The sequence below is a fragment of the Myotis nattereri genome (assembly GCF_964212035.1).
Source record: "Myotis nattereri genome assembly, chromosome: 1".
Lineage (NCBI taxonomy): Eukaryota > Metazoa > Chordata > Mammalia > Chiroptera > Vespertilionidae > Myotis > Myotis nattereri.
In genome coordinates, this window is record NC_138075.1 from 126,141,725 (window position 1) to 126,156,103 (window position 14,379).

Consider the following 14,379-nt stretch of genomic DNA (forward strand, 5'->3'; position numbering starts at 1 on the left):
GTTGATGTGCACCACCTGGCATCAGCCTCTGAAAAACTTAAATCTGAGCTAGGGATTTTTGTCTCTAATTTTGTTTTTCTTTTGAGTCACCCCTTTTACTTTAATCTTTTAATTGTTGAATTACATTTTCAAGTAACTGGTAAATATCATAAATAAGATTCTTAGAAATATAATTTTCAATGCTATTTGTTTTATTGTGGTTTTAGTAGTTGTAATCAAATGCTTTTTGTAATAGTAGACTCCTCTTGCAATATTAAAATCATTAAAAAGCTGTCTCACATGTTTTATCTTGTAGTTTATGTTTCACTTAAGAAGGTCTCCTTTCTTGCAAGTTTTTAACAACAGCCCTGATGAGAGTTCATACTATCGTCACCATTTTATGCGTCAAGACTTGACCCAGTCTCTAATCATGATTCAACCTATTCTGTATGCATATTCTTTTAGTGGACCACCAGAGGTAAGAGGGGCATAAAAAATTGTTTTTGTTATGGTGATGTGGGCCATTAGAAGTGAAAAACAACAAACTTTTTCTTTCTTTTTTTTTTAATATGAAAGATTTTATTTTATTTATTTATTTTTAAAAATATATATATATTATTGATTTCAGAGAGGAAGGGAGAAGAAGAGAGAGATAGAAACATCAATGATGAGAGGGAATCATTGATTGGCTGCCTTCTGCACATTGGACCGAGCCCGCAACCCAGGCATGTGCCCTTGACTGGAATCGAACCTGGGACCTTTCGGTCTGCAGGCCAACACTCTATCCACTGAGCCAAACCAGCAAGGGCAACAAACTTTTTCTTGAGATGCAGCACTAAATATAAGAATTTAATTCAAGAAGAATTATCTTAAGTTATTAATTTGTTTATTTAAAATATTTATGAGTGCTTACCATGTGCTAGACTCCATGCTAGGTCATATTAGGAAATCATTAAACAAATAATGAGACAGTGAGATAGAAGAGACTTTTAAGATCATTTTGTCCAGTCATTTGGTTGATCAAATCCTCAGGGCTCATGATTCTTATATTTTTAACAATGTCTAGTGGTGATTATGATTCTAGAATCTGTAGTTTATTCCAGAGTTTAGTGTCTGAATAAAACCTCTTGCTTTAATATCTCATTTTCCTCTAGTCTTTTTTGAATATAAGCTACAGTTGATTATATAGACATGTGCTTAGAAAAGGGATAAAGTCATCCATTTAGTTTCCTTAACAAACTGTCCCACTTGTTTTAACTTATCAAGTAAACAGTTTTTTCATCTTGTAGTTAAAATTGTCTATTTTGTCAGGTAAATGTATGTTATGATCATATTTGAAAATAATACTCTAGGAAAGGTCAGTATAAAGAGAATACTTATAATACTGATTGATTAATGATCCCTCATGAGGCCTTTATTTACTATTTTGTAAAAAAAAAAGTGGATAAAATGTTTTATTTTGTTACAATAATTGTTTTAGTATTTATCTCATATTTTCTACTTTTTTATGAAAATGTATATTTTTAACATGTTTACCTAACTATGTATTGCTCTTGTAGTTCTTTGAATCAAGAAAGTTTAGAAATAACTTAAAAATTTCAGAGTAATATATGTAAATTGTAGACACCTGGAAAAAGTAGAATAGTGTTTAGAAGAAAATTGGAATCCTATCATCTCTAGTACCTGCTTCTCTCAAGTTCCAGCCTTTCCATTTAGTCCATGAGTTCTATTAGCTTCATTTTCTTAGGCTTTGCTTTTGAGTTATCCTCTATTCTTTCCTGCATTATCGTCATTTTCTCTCTATCTGGATTATTCTTATTAACATATAAACCTTAAAAGCACTCATAGTTGTCAACCAATGTCATTCCAATAAATTTAATTAAAAATATGTTTTTATTGATTTCAGAGAGGAAGGGAGAGAGAGAGAGAGAGAGAGAGAGAGAGAGAGAGAGAGAGAGAGATGGAAACATAATGATGAGAGAGAATGATTGATGAGCTGCCTTCTACACATCCTTCCTCCCTCCCACCCCCCGTTGGGGATCAAGCCAGCAACCCAGGTGGGAGTGGAAGTGTGACCTCTTGGTTCATAGGTTGAGGCTCAACCACTGACCCATGCCAGCCAGGCATAAATTTAATTTTTTAAAGAAGGCATTCATGTTAAGACAAACAAAAAACCCTGACTTGACATTTTTTTCTAATTGACACCCCATCTCTCTGGTTCTGGTCACAGCCAAATTCACAATCTACTTGTTGTCTATACTTTCTCACCTCATATTCTCTTCTCAACCTGTATCAGTCAGACTCTTATCCCTAACATCATACTGAAACAACTCATAACATTACCCTACATCTTGCCAGAACTCTCAACAGTATTCTCCTAGTGAGGACTCCTTGCAAACCTTTTGCTCTAGGCTTCTCTGACACCTGTAGTACCTTCCAGGTTTCCTCCTACTCACGCCTGTTCCTTCTCAGGTTCCTTTTGTTGTTGGCTTCTCCCTTTCAGACCTCTAAGTTATGCTCCAGGAATCTGATTTCTCTGTCTTTCCTCTCTCTATGTGATGCAGTCTAATCTCATAGGTTTAATTACCATCTTCATGCATGTGATATTTAAATTTATGTCATTAGTTCAGGCCACTCCCTTTCATTTCATAACCCCTACTTCCAGTCTGCTCCAAATTTGCTCTATCCCAAGCTTTTCTCCTCTTACTCAGTGGTTCCACCATCAAGCTTGAGTCATCCTTGATTTCTTTTTCACTCATTTCTCAATTGTTAACCTCAGCTTAGAGATTTCTGAGAAAATAAAGTTAAAATATGCCATGAGAATTCATAATAGCAAAAGGTTTTAAGTAATATGATACAAATTTAAAACTTAAAAAATTTAAATAGATCCTGGAAAGATCTTGTGTATCTTTAATTTATTTTTCTTTCTTCCTCCTTTCTCATTTTGTTCACGTTAGCCGGTTCTTCTTGATAGCAGCAGCATTCTTGCAGATCGTATTCTTCTGATGGACACATTCTTCCAGATTTTGATTTATCATGGTGAGGTAAGATCCCATAGCATTTAAAGCTGTGTCACTATGTACCTCATGTTTTCCATTATGATAAACTTTTATTTCCATTTCTATAAAATATGTATAAAATGTGGTCCTTCCTACTTAATTTGCAATTGACTCACCTGTGATAATTTTATCTTTTTGTCCACACATGATTAGACAAATAGATTTATAAAAAGCATAGTGTTGTGAAAATAAAAGCATTGATATATACATAGGCAGATCATATTTTTGGGTTTTACCAAAAGGCATTAAGAGGGGAGGAATCAGCCTTTGTCAGTGGGCAGACTTTCTTTTTTATTATTTCATGTAATCATTTAAAATGTTCCTTTTCTAAAACATATTTTTAATTTTAATTTTTTTAAATTTATTTTTATTGATTTCAGAGAGGAAGGGAGAGGGAGAGAGATAGGAACATCAATGCTGAAGAGTATCCTTGATCTGCTGCCCCCTGCGAGCTCCCTACTGGGGATCAAGCCTGCAACCCAAGCATGTGCCCTTGACTGGAATCGAACCTGGGACCTTTTGGTCTGCAGGCCGACACTCTATCCACTGAGCCAAATTGGCCAGGGCACAAACAGTACTTAGTGCCTGCCTCCTGTCACTGGTTGGTCTAACAGTTCACTGAGCAAAATTATTATTTATAATGTTCTTTACTTTTTAAGAATAATGCCTGTAACGTGATAGAGCTAGGTTTGTGCATATTTCATTGTGTGTTTTATTTATAATGTTTGTGTCTTCAAATTGCTCGTTAATGTGCTTAAAGAAAAAAATCATAAATGCAGATGATATAAAACTATAGAGTATGTTGACTGATTCAGTTAACTTAGAAGCCAAGCCAGGTTTAAATTTTTGGATGATTTAATTTAGAGCCATTTACTTTAATAAAAGAATTGATTGAAATACTCTTCTACAGCTATATTATTTTGATAATAGTATTGCTATTATTATTAAAGTTTTTATGTTTACTTATCTTGCCAGAATGTAACTTCATTGGTAAAGACTTCATAATAATAGGTAATTTAGAAGTCTCTGGGAAATCTTCTGTAATAAAAACTTCCCTCATTTATCATAAGCTTAGGTAGATAGCTTTTATTAACATTAATTTGATAAGTATATTGTTTAGTAACATTAATTTGATAAGTGTATTATTTTAAAGGAGAAGAAATATCCTAATTGTGTATCTATTTACTCAAGAACACTGAAATTCATATTCTTAACTCTAAAAATTGAGATAAATGGAATAATCTATAATTTTCTTATTATCTGAAGATTATTTCTGTTGGAAAAAATGCCTTTAAAATTTTTGGATACACAAGAACTTAAAAGTAATAATTCCATTAATTGTTTTAAAATAAGACCATAGCCCAGTGGCGCAAGTCAGGATACCAGGACATGCCAGAATATGAAAATTTCCGCCACCTTCTGCAAGCCCCAGTGGATGACGCCCAGGAGATTCTTCACTCCAGATTTCCAATGCCGAGATACATCGATACTGAACATGGGGGCAGCCAGGTAAGTACTGTTACTCTGTTTGTGTGTTTGTTTGTTGCTGCTTTTTAATGAGTTGTTCCTATTTGTCTTCTGACTTTAATTTGAATAGACTGCTCTACCAGGCAAATAGGAAGGAGATGGCAGGAGAAGGTATCTAGGAGTATGTATAGTTACTTTTTGCCATAGTTTTGAGAGCAGAGCTGTACGATTATTGACTAGTGGACTAATGCTGGCAGTTTCTCCCATTCCTGCATACAGCCCAGCTCCAGTAACAGGGCCAGGATAGTGTTATGGCGGTATGCCAGCTCCAGTAACAGGGCCAGGATAGTGTTATGTCGGTATGCCAGCTCCAGTTACAGGGCCAGGATAGTGTTATGGCGGTATGCCAGCTCCAGTAACAGGGCCAGGATAGTGTTATGGCGGTATGCCAGCTCCAGTTGAGCAAGAAGACATGGACAGTGTGGGAAATAACTTATTGTACCTTTCTTAAAGCTGTTATTTACTGGTTAAGTCTGTGAATATGAAGTTTGTGGACACACAGTTTTTTCTGTTTTCCTCATTCTATCATTCTAGTTTTCTAGAAAAGGTCATGTAAAGGAAAGCATTATGGTATTAAAAAAGGTTTTGTGGTTTTTACAATTACATGAGGATTAAATAAGATAACATGTACACATACACATGGCCCTTTTGATCCTTTCAGAAGTCTAGGCTTGGACCCCTTAACTTACATTATAAAATACATTTTACTGTACTTATTTCAGTTATAATAAATTAGTTATAAATTGTTTTAAAGTCTGTTTCATTTGCTTGTTAAAGGCAGGGATCATACTTTTTTTTTTTTTTTTTGCTTCATTCCTATGCCTAGTATAATAAAGTAGGTAGTAAATACCAATAACTGTTCTTCAGATATAATAGCAATTATTATTAGCATTTTATATAATAGCTACTGTGTATTGAGAATTTGCAAAGCTAATAGTTAGAATTTTACACACCATCTCTCATATGATCCTCCTAATAGTCCTTTTGTTATCTTTGTTATACAGATAATACAATTGGGACTTAGGTTACTTGTGGCCGAGGCAACATAATAAATGTAGGAGTTGGGATTTGAATCCAGATGTTCTGACTGTAGAGGCAGTTGTCTTGTGTTAAACTGTTTACTTATGGAGTAGAAAAAAAGATTTTGTATGGTACTAAGTTTCAAAAAATGTGACAGCCTGTGATCTTCCAATATAAAATAATAATTTATGACGGTTCTCTCATTGATGTTTCACCGTGGCATTGCTGTTTTCCTCTTTTATTCTGGCTTTTTCATGATGAGAAAGCACGTGGATAGATGGGTAAAATGTTGGGTAGTTTGGCTCATAGAATAGCCTACAGTTTAAAAAAGTTTGAGAGTTATTGTTTAAATTAACAATATGTAAGTTTTCACAATTTTTATTTTTATTAATATTTCTTTTTATGATTTTTATTTTTATCATATTTTGGAATGTCAAACCTCTGATGATGTTTCAGACAAAGTGTTTAGTAAATTTCATACTGATCTTGTCATAATTGTTGCATACATAATTTTTATATGCTGAGTTTTAGACTCAGCAATTTATTATTTGCTATTAATGTTATGAATGTATGATTTGGAAAGAAGAGGGTACATTTATTATTTATTTGTAATGTATAAAATTGATTTTAGATGGCATAATATATTTGTTCAACTTAATATTGACTAAACCTATTTTTGATGGATAATGTTATGTCTTCTTTGCTTTCAAGGCCCGTTTTCTGCTTTCAAAAGTCAACCCTTCACAGACTCATAATAATATGTATGCCTGGGGACAGGTAAGTATAAATAGCAGACCTTGGAAGATATTTCTTTGTGTTTTTATAGTTTGTTATTTTTGTGAGAACTACATTTTCCCTATGTATTTGATAACAATTTCTGTTGGAAAAGTAATGAAAAAATAAGAGTAGAAAATAGAATTAGTATTTGGTGATACCATAGAAAATAAAAAAGTGATCATATCAAATAGATAGAACCCTTTCATATTCCAAATTTAGCACCACACCCTTGAGAAAAAAAGCAATAGAGTGTATAACATAAGATAGAAGTGATGATTTATTTATTTTAATTTTTAATATATTTTTATTGATTTCAAAGAGGAAGGGAGAGAGAGTGAGAAAGAGAAACATCATTGATGAGAGAGAATCATTGATGAGAGAGAATCATTGATTGGCTGCCTCCTGCACGCCCCACACTAGAGATGAGCCCTCAACCCAGGTATGTGCCCCAACCCGGAACCGAACCATGACCTCCTGGTTCATAGGTTGACGTTCTAACACTGAGCCACACCAGCTGGGCAGAAGTGATGATTTAAACTTAATGCTAGGCCATGACCACAAAAGGTCACACACAGTAAGCCAGGAGAGGTCAGGGATTATAGCTGAGCAGGAGAGGCTGGAGGCCTGGAAATCATTGTTAATATATTTTAATTTGGTAGAAGTTTAACCTCTTGGTACAGTATATCAAATTTATTTAGTGTAAAATAGGCAGGACTCGATATTTCAGCAGACATTGCTGCCTTTGAAGAGCTTATAATCTATTAGAGGCCCGGTGCACGAAATTCTTGCACTGGGGGCGGGGGGGGGGGCGGGGAGGGTCCCTCAGCCCAGCCTGTGCCCTCTCACAGCCTGGGAGCCCTGCGATCAATCGCCCCACAGAGGAAGGCCCTGCCCACCCACAGCAGTGCTGCCGGCCAGGTAGCCTGGGCCTTCCTCTGCGGGGCTATTAATCACGGGTCTCCACAATAGATCTTCCCAAAGAGATAGGCCCTGCCCACCTGGCTGGGGCTCCACAATGGATCTCCCCCCCCCCCCCAGGGATGTCCCGCCCACCCGCACAACGCCACCGCCTGCAGGAGAAGGGTGTGTGATCAGAAAAGGGGACATTTCCTTTTAGAATGGTTATTATTTCAATAGGTGGAAATTACCTAAGGAAGGGAATTCTAGGTAGAGGGTAGTGTGGGCTAAGGTACAGAGTACATGCAGGGACAAATGGTAGGACATAAAAACTAGAAATGCATCGTACATCCAAATTGTGGAGGACCTTGAATGCCAGGCTGAGGAGAAAGGAGATGAGTCTTTGTTTGTTAAGCAAGAAAATGCTATTAGAGGTTTTAGACAGAGGGGTGAATTTGAGCCTTAGATGATAGAGTCGCATGATAAGATCTATTGGGAGCAGCTTGTAGCTTGAAACTATTTTCTGCTGCCCTATATGGTTTTTCTTAGTGGTTAGAGCATCAGCCCGCGGACTTCATGAAGGGTCTCCAGTTTGATTCTGGTCAAGGTCATGTTCCTTGGTTGCAGGCTCAATCCCTAGCCGGATGGGGGTGCATGCGGGAGGCAACCAATCGATGTGTCTCTCTCACATTGATATTTCTCTCTCTGTCTTTCCTCCTCCCTTCCACTCTCTCTAAAAATCAATGGGAAAAAAATATTCTTGGGTGAGGATTAACAAAGTAAACAAACAAACAAAAAGAAACTGTATCTACTGAAGAAATCCAAGTGAGAGGGAATGAAGGCAAGATGGTGAAAAGGAATTGGTATGGGAGATAACTCCAAAGTAGACACCATGAGACTTGGTTAGAAGTTGCAGAAATGTAAAAATTATCCCAGGGCAGGACAGCTATACACAAAATCTGAATTCTGATTGGGTCCTGGATTAGAGGGAGAGATATGAGGGAAAGAACATAATTGGGATGATTTGTGAAATTTGAGTATAGAATAAATGTCAGATACTAGTATGTGGTCAGATTTCTTGAGTGTGATAATGGTGTCATGGTTATGTAGGAGATTGTCCTTGGTCTTAAGAGATACATCCTTAAGGGTTTGGGGGTAAAATGCTATGATGTCTTCAACTTGTAGAAATAATTCAAGAAGAAGAAAACAAAAAGGGAAATTATATAGAAACATAAAGCAGATGTGGCAAAATATTAATCAGTGAATTTATAGAGTATGCGGCTGTTCACTGTACTTTTTTAAAAAAACTTTTCTGTAGGTTTGAATTTTTAGAAAATAAATAGCGGAGGGAAAACAAAGTAATTTGGGGTTTGGGCCTAGGTAACTAGGAGAACATGTGTCAGTGAGTGGGAGAGCAGAAGAACTTTTGATTTTAGACACATTGAGTTTGAGGTACCTTTTAGATGTCCATAGTAAGCCTGCTGTTGGAAATGTGGGTTTGGTGATCAGGGCAAGGATGTGAAAGTTGATTGTGGAAACGTGATACTTAAAGTCATTACAGTGGATGCTTGTCCAAGGAGAGAGTAAAGAGGCAAATGAGGCTTGAGATAAAACCTTGAGGAAGCCTGAGTGGTAGGAATATTTTATAAGTAATCAAAAAGGTGGACAGAAAATGAAAAGAATACCATGTTTTAATAGGTGAGGGAGGACTTTATAAAAGGAAGAAGACGGGGTAACACACACTGAGATGCTGCAGACATTTAAAGGAGGGTAAAGACTGAAAGAAGGCAGATGGACTTGGTGACGAGAAGGTCATTTGTCGCCTTTGAGAAGCAGGTTTAATATAGCGAGTGAGTAGAAGTTTGTAAGGAATTAGTGGGTGGTAAAGAAACGGAGGTTGTAAGTAAAAATGATTTTTTTCTAAAAATACCCTGAGTTTAAATAGTAGGATAGAAAGGATGATGATTAGAATTAGGGCACAGAAGTTATTTGTAGACCAAGTTAAAGAAGCTAATATTGGGTACACACAAAAGAACAGCTTATAGATGTTTAAGATCCTCAAAAGGAGACAGTGTGATCACCAGCACTACATACATGGGAGTATTGGTAAGGAGGCAGGACATTTATTTCTCCATAAGCAAGGGTGCGAAGGCTGAAGATAGAGTTTGAGGAGGAGAGAAAGCTCACGTTGGATAATGGCCTGTTTCTTTTCAGTAATAGAAAATTACTAAGAGCGAGAAATGCTGGAATTAAAGCTAGAAAATAAAAAAAAAGATTAAAAATAACTACAAGAAGTATAGGATATGAGCAGATGGTGAATAAGAGGCTTTTACAGCAGTGGTGAGGGCCCTTTTTATATACTAACAATTTTTAGAGCATGCTTCCATAATGCTCGTCAACTATGCTTTGTAGTTCAGGCATTGCATGAAAGATGAAAGACTTTGGGTATAATTTGGAACTGGAGATAAGAAAGATGGACACATTAAAGAATAATCTAGAGCAAAGGTAAACAACTGCCTGTTATGTTTTGGTTACTATGCTGAGCTTTTTATGCGCTCCTATTTAATTATTAAAACACTTCTGTGAGGTGGGTACTTTTAACCCTATTTTTTAGAAAAGGAAATTGAAGCTTTCCAAGATCATGTAGTTAAATTGTGGCAGGGTCCAGATTTGAACCTAGGACAGTCTGACTCTAGAATCTGAATTTTTAAAATATATATTTCTTTATTGATTTCAGAGAGGAAGGGACAGGGAGAGAGAGATAGAAACATTAATGATGAGAGAGTATCATTGATTGGCTGCCTCCTCCACGCCCCCTACTGGGGATTGAGCCCACAACCTGGACATGTGCCCTTGGCTGGAATCGAACCTAAGACCCTTCAGTCCACAGGCTGACGCCCTATCCACTGAGCCAAACTGGCTAGGGCTAGAATCTGAATTTTTAATCCCTAACCTAAATTGTTGACTGCAATTTATGTAATTAACTGGGTAGCCAGGCATTTTACTAAAAAATATGGAATCTAATACCTTAGTTTTCTTTTTGCCGGAAATCAAGTACCCAGTATCTATGAGTGGCCTGAAGAGGGCACCACTGCAACACTGCTTCTGTGACAAGATCCTGAGGCCTTGCTGTAGTGCTTCTTATGCTAAATCACAGAAAGCTTGGCCTTTCTGCCTAATCTTGGATGTATTTTAAAGAGAAAAAGGGTGCACTTGAAAGATTGAGATCAACCTGCTTCAAATTTTTGATAAGATTTAGTTGAACATTTATATTTATAATTTCAAATAAGATCATCTAGAATATAATTTAGAAAATCCATATATATGTATTTTGTCTTAACTAGGAAAAATAGGTCAGAGTTTGAGTGAATTGAGGTGGGAGAAAATATGTATAAAATGAAAAAAAAAATCAAATCCTATATAATAAAAAGCTAATATGCAAATTGACCAAATGGCAGAATGACCAGTTGCTATGATGTGCACTGACCACTGGGGGCAGACGCTCAATGCAGGAGCTGCCCCCCGGTGGTCAGTGTGCTCCTACAGGGGGAGTGCCGCTCAGCCAGAAGCTGGGCTCACGGCTGGCAAGCACAGTGGCAGTGGCGGGAGCCTCTCCTGCCTCCGTGGCAGCGCTAAGAGTGTCCGACTGCCGGCTAAAAATTAATATAGAAAATCTTTTTCTTGCAGTAATAAAAATTCATTATTAATGTGTTTGGTTGCCAGGGTCATTCTGTCAATATCATTTTCATTAAAATAGAAATTAGGAATGTTCCCTACCTCTTGTGAATTACTTATAATCTACAAAATGACTTGGACACTTGTAAGCATAGTTTATTTAAAAATGTTTGCTTCCTTACAGCTGGCATTTCTGTTAAAATACATACAATTTTAATAAACAGGCAGCAATAAGGAGACTTATTCTTTAAACGAGATAAAAGCACCAGTTCATTAAAAAAAATTAACACTGTTTTAACTTGGATATGGAGCTATTTTTAACACCAGTAGAATGGACTATGGAGCTATTGTAACACCAGATATGATGCTGACCACTTGGAGGCAATTCAGACCCCACAAGTTAAAGGATATGGTCCATACCAGACTGCCTGCACTTTAGATGCCAGCTGCAAGTAGGATCCCAGGCTACCCACACTTTAACCAACTAGCTAAGTGTGTGTGTAGGGGGGGTTTCCATGACTCCCCTCAGGTTCAATAATTTGATAGAACAACTCATAGAACCTAGGAAAGCACCTTATTTATGATTATAAAGATTATAAACTAGGACCAGCTAAATGAAGAGACAGAGTAAGGTCTGGAAGGGTCCCAGATACAAAGGTCTGCCACTTCTCCATGGAATCCTGTGGGACTTCCTCCCAGCACATTGTTGGGTTTGTCAGACAGGAAACTCCGCTGAGCTTTGGTATCCAGAGGTTTTTTGGGGTACTTCCTTTCCATAGGTGTGATTGATTGAATCATTGGTGCCTCATTGAACCCAATCTTCAACTCTCCGAAACCCCCAGTTCCCCTTCCTTCCCCTCCTTGGAGGACTGCCTGTCTTAAAGCCCAAACACTCCAATCATGTGGTTGATCTTTCTAATGACTGGCCTCCATCCTGAGTCTTCTCATCTCATAGCATAAACTCAGGTGTGATCTGAGGGGTTCATGAAGAACAAAGACACTGCTGTTCGGAAATTCCAAAAATACAGAATCCCCTCTCAGGAACCCAGGGACAAAGGCCAGTCACATTCTTTATTACACAGCAGGAAAAGAGGCATTATTGTGCTTAAAATGATTTACTTGTTTGTTTAAAACATTTGCTTATACACTGCTTATAGGTTTGATGGTATCACACTATTTAAATCATAGCAAATATCTTTTTTTCTAGGAGTCTGGAGCACCTATTCTCACAGATGATGTTAGTTTACAAGTGTTCATGGATCATTTGAAGAAACTTGCTGTGTCAAGTGCTGCTTGAAGTGCTAAACATGTTAAAGACATTTAAGAAGATGAAATAATATTTCAGTTGTTTTTCTTTTCAATTGATCTGTGGAAATCAACAGATATCTCTACACGCTTTGTATTAGTATTGTTTGAGATAACATACGCTAAAATGTTCACGTTTGTAGATTAAGCTGGAATATAAGAGCAATACGAACAAACTGACTTTGCTTGCCACAGTATTGTAACTGGTTTTGGAATATTGAGGTCTTTATAACTTAATTATGTTAAAGAGTAAGAATAGAGAATAGACATAACTCATTTGTATATTGCAGACCAAGTGGCACTGAATGTCTATACTGACTTTTGAAAACTTGTTTCTTAATTTTAGCTAGAAAGTAAACAAAATCATCAACAGTAATAAATGTGGACATTTTTGCCTGTTCATTGAATATTTTTCTGTGATTTTCATCACTTATGTGTACAGTATTTCTGTACTTAATCTGTTAAGGCAAATTATTTTTATGATGATTTGTTTAGAAATTATTTGACTATATATATGATAATTTTCATGAAGATAATTTGATGTTTTTGGTCATTTGGAAAAATAGTTTAAAGATGAAAAATTTTTTTGGTAACAATCCCCAGTCTAACAATAAATATGAAATTCCTACTCATACCCAACTTATGTGATTAAACATGGTTTTTTTTTAAAGGGAGATAGAAAATAAACCATTTTGTGAGAGTACATTTTAGAAAGCCTTTGCACTAAGAGATGACTTGTAATTATTAAAACAATTTTGGTTTTCTCTGCATGGCTATGTTTTTCCCCTTTGTGTTTCTGAAGTAAATTTTACACTAAATCCTTCAGTACTTTAACACTATTTTGGAAGTTTACACATTACTTTTTGTTTCTGCTTCCATTTTGTGAAATTTATTAAGTTGTAGTTCTTATTGAAACAGTATTATATAATATTTTGTTGAATTATCTCATGTAATACTCAGTTCTATTTGATTTATTCATTAGTATCACTCACCTTTATCTTTTGAAGTTTACTTGTAGCAAATGTTTACATTGCTAAAGTCAGATATATTTAACAATGAAACCTACATCAAGTACTGCAAAAATCAGGTGGTGCTATGATACATGCTTAGGACAGTTTTGATGTTTGTGCTTGCATGAACACAATTATATGGTGGTAAATGAGACAGAAACTTTAAAAAATTGTTTATATGTTATACTTAATTAAATTAAGTTAATCTGTTCTATTTTATTTGAATTGAATTGTGCTAGGCATAAATACCAATAAAATATACTTTTTCTCTGTTTTCCTGCTTATTTGAAATCTAGTAAAGACTGAGTTGTCTAATGTAAAAGTAGAGCATTTAAAATCTTCTATTAGTAGATGAAAGTCATTCATTTTTTCAGATGACAGCTGTATCAAGATGTAATTCACACACTAGACCACTTACCCATTTAAAGTGTACAGTTCAGTGAGCTTGAGAATATTCAGACTTGTGTTACCATCACCACAGTCAATTTTGGAGCATTTTCATCACTCCCCAAATAGTTATTCGTTTTTGCTATAAGGAATTGTGTTTTGAAGTTAACATGTTTTGAATTGAGGAAAGACTCTGTGATGATAATAGATACTTAATTTGCCTGGCCCCTTAACTATGTCTTTTAAGAATATATTATTTTTTCTCAAGTGATATTGGTACCCCTAAATTATCCTCTACTTCTCAGTTAAAGTAAAGGGATAAGGATGAACCAATATATCATTTTATCCTTTTAGGCTACCATTTGAAAGAGATCACCCTGGATCATTTTGATGTATAAGTTTTAGCTGTTACTAAATTGCTAGCTATTTAAATAGACTATTAATTAAACAAATGAAGCAAAGAAATATTTTTCAAGAAAGAAATGTCTTTGAAATTAATTTCTAAAGCTTCATCATATTACATTTAGAAATTGGTTCTTTAGTTCATAAGCATAAACTGCTTTTTTCAATATAATCTGTGAAGAGCACACTGTCTACAGGTGTATGATAATTAGATTTGACTTCACTTAACCATGGCAGGTAAATGCTGTTCCATCTTCCTGTACACAGAAAGGCGGGGCTATATATCTGAGCATTTTATAATAACCCTATGATCTTTTTTTCTCTTTCCTTTTATAACCCTG

The 14,379-nt window shown here is 35.8% G+C and overlaps 1 protein-coding gene across 1 annotated transcript in view; it reads left to right on the forward strand.

Annotated features, from left to right (window-relative positions):
• Positions 1-13,532, forward strand: part of SEC23A (SEC23 homolog A, COPII coat complex component) — a 63,438-nt gene extending 49,906 nt beyond the window's left edge. Inside the window, exons 16-20 of the mRNA XM_081101600.1 lie at positions 296-457; positions 2,937-3,023; positions 4,392-4,547; positions 6,297-6,362; positions 12,142-13,532. Of these exons, the coding sequence (XP_080957726.1) occupies positions 296-457; positions 2,937-3,023; positions 4,392-4,547; positions 6,297-6,362; positions 12,142-12,231 (561 nt within the window). The 3' untranslated portion in view covers positions 12,232-13,532. The remainder of the gene's footprint in view (positions 1-295; positions 458-2,936; positions 3,024-4,391; positions 4,548-6,296; positions 6,363-12,141) is intronic.
• Positions 13,533-14,379: the final 847 nt, after the last annotated feature.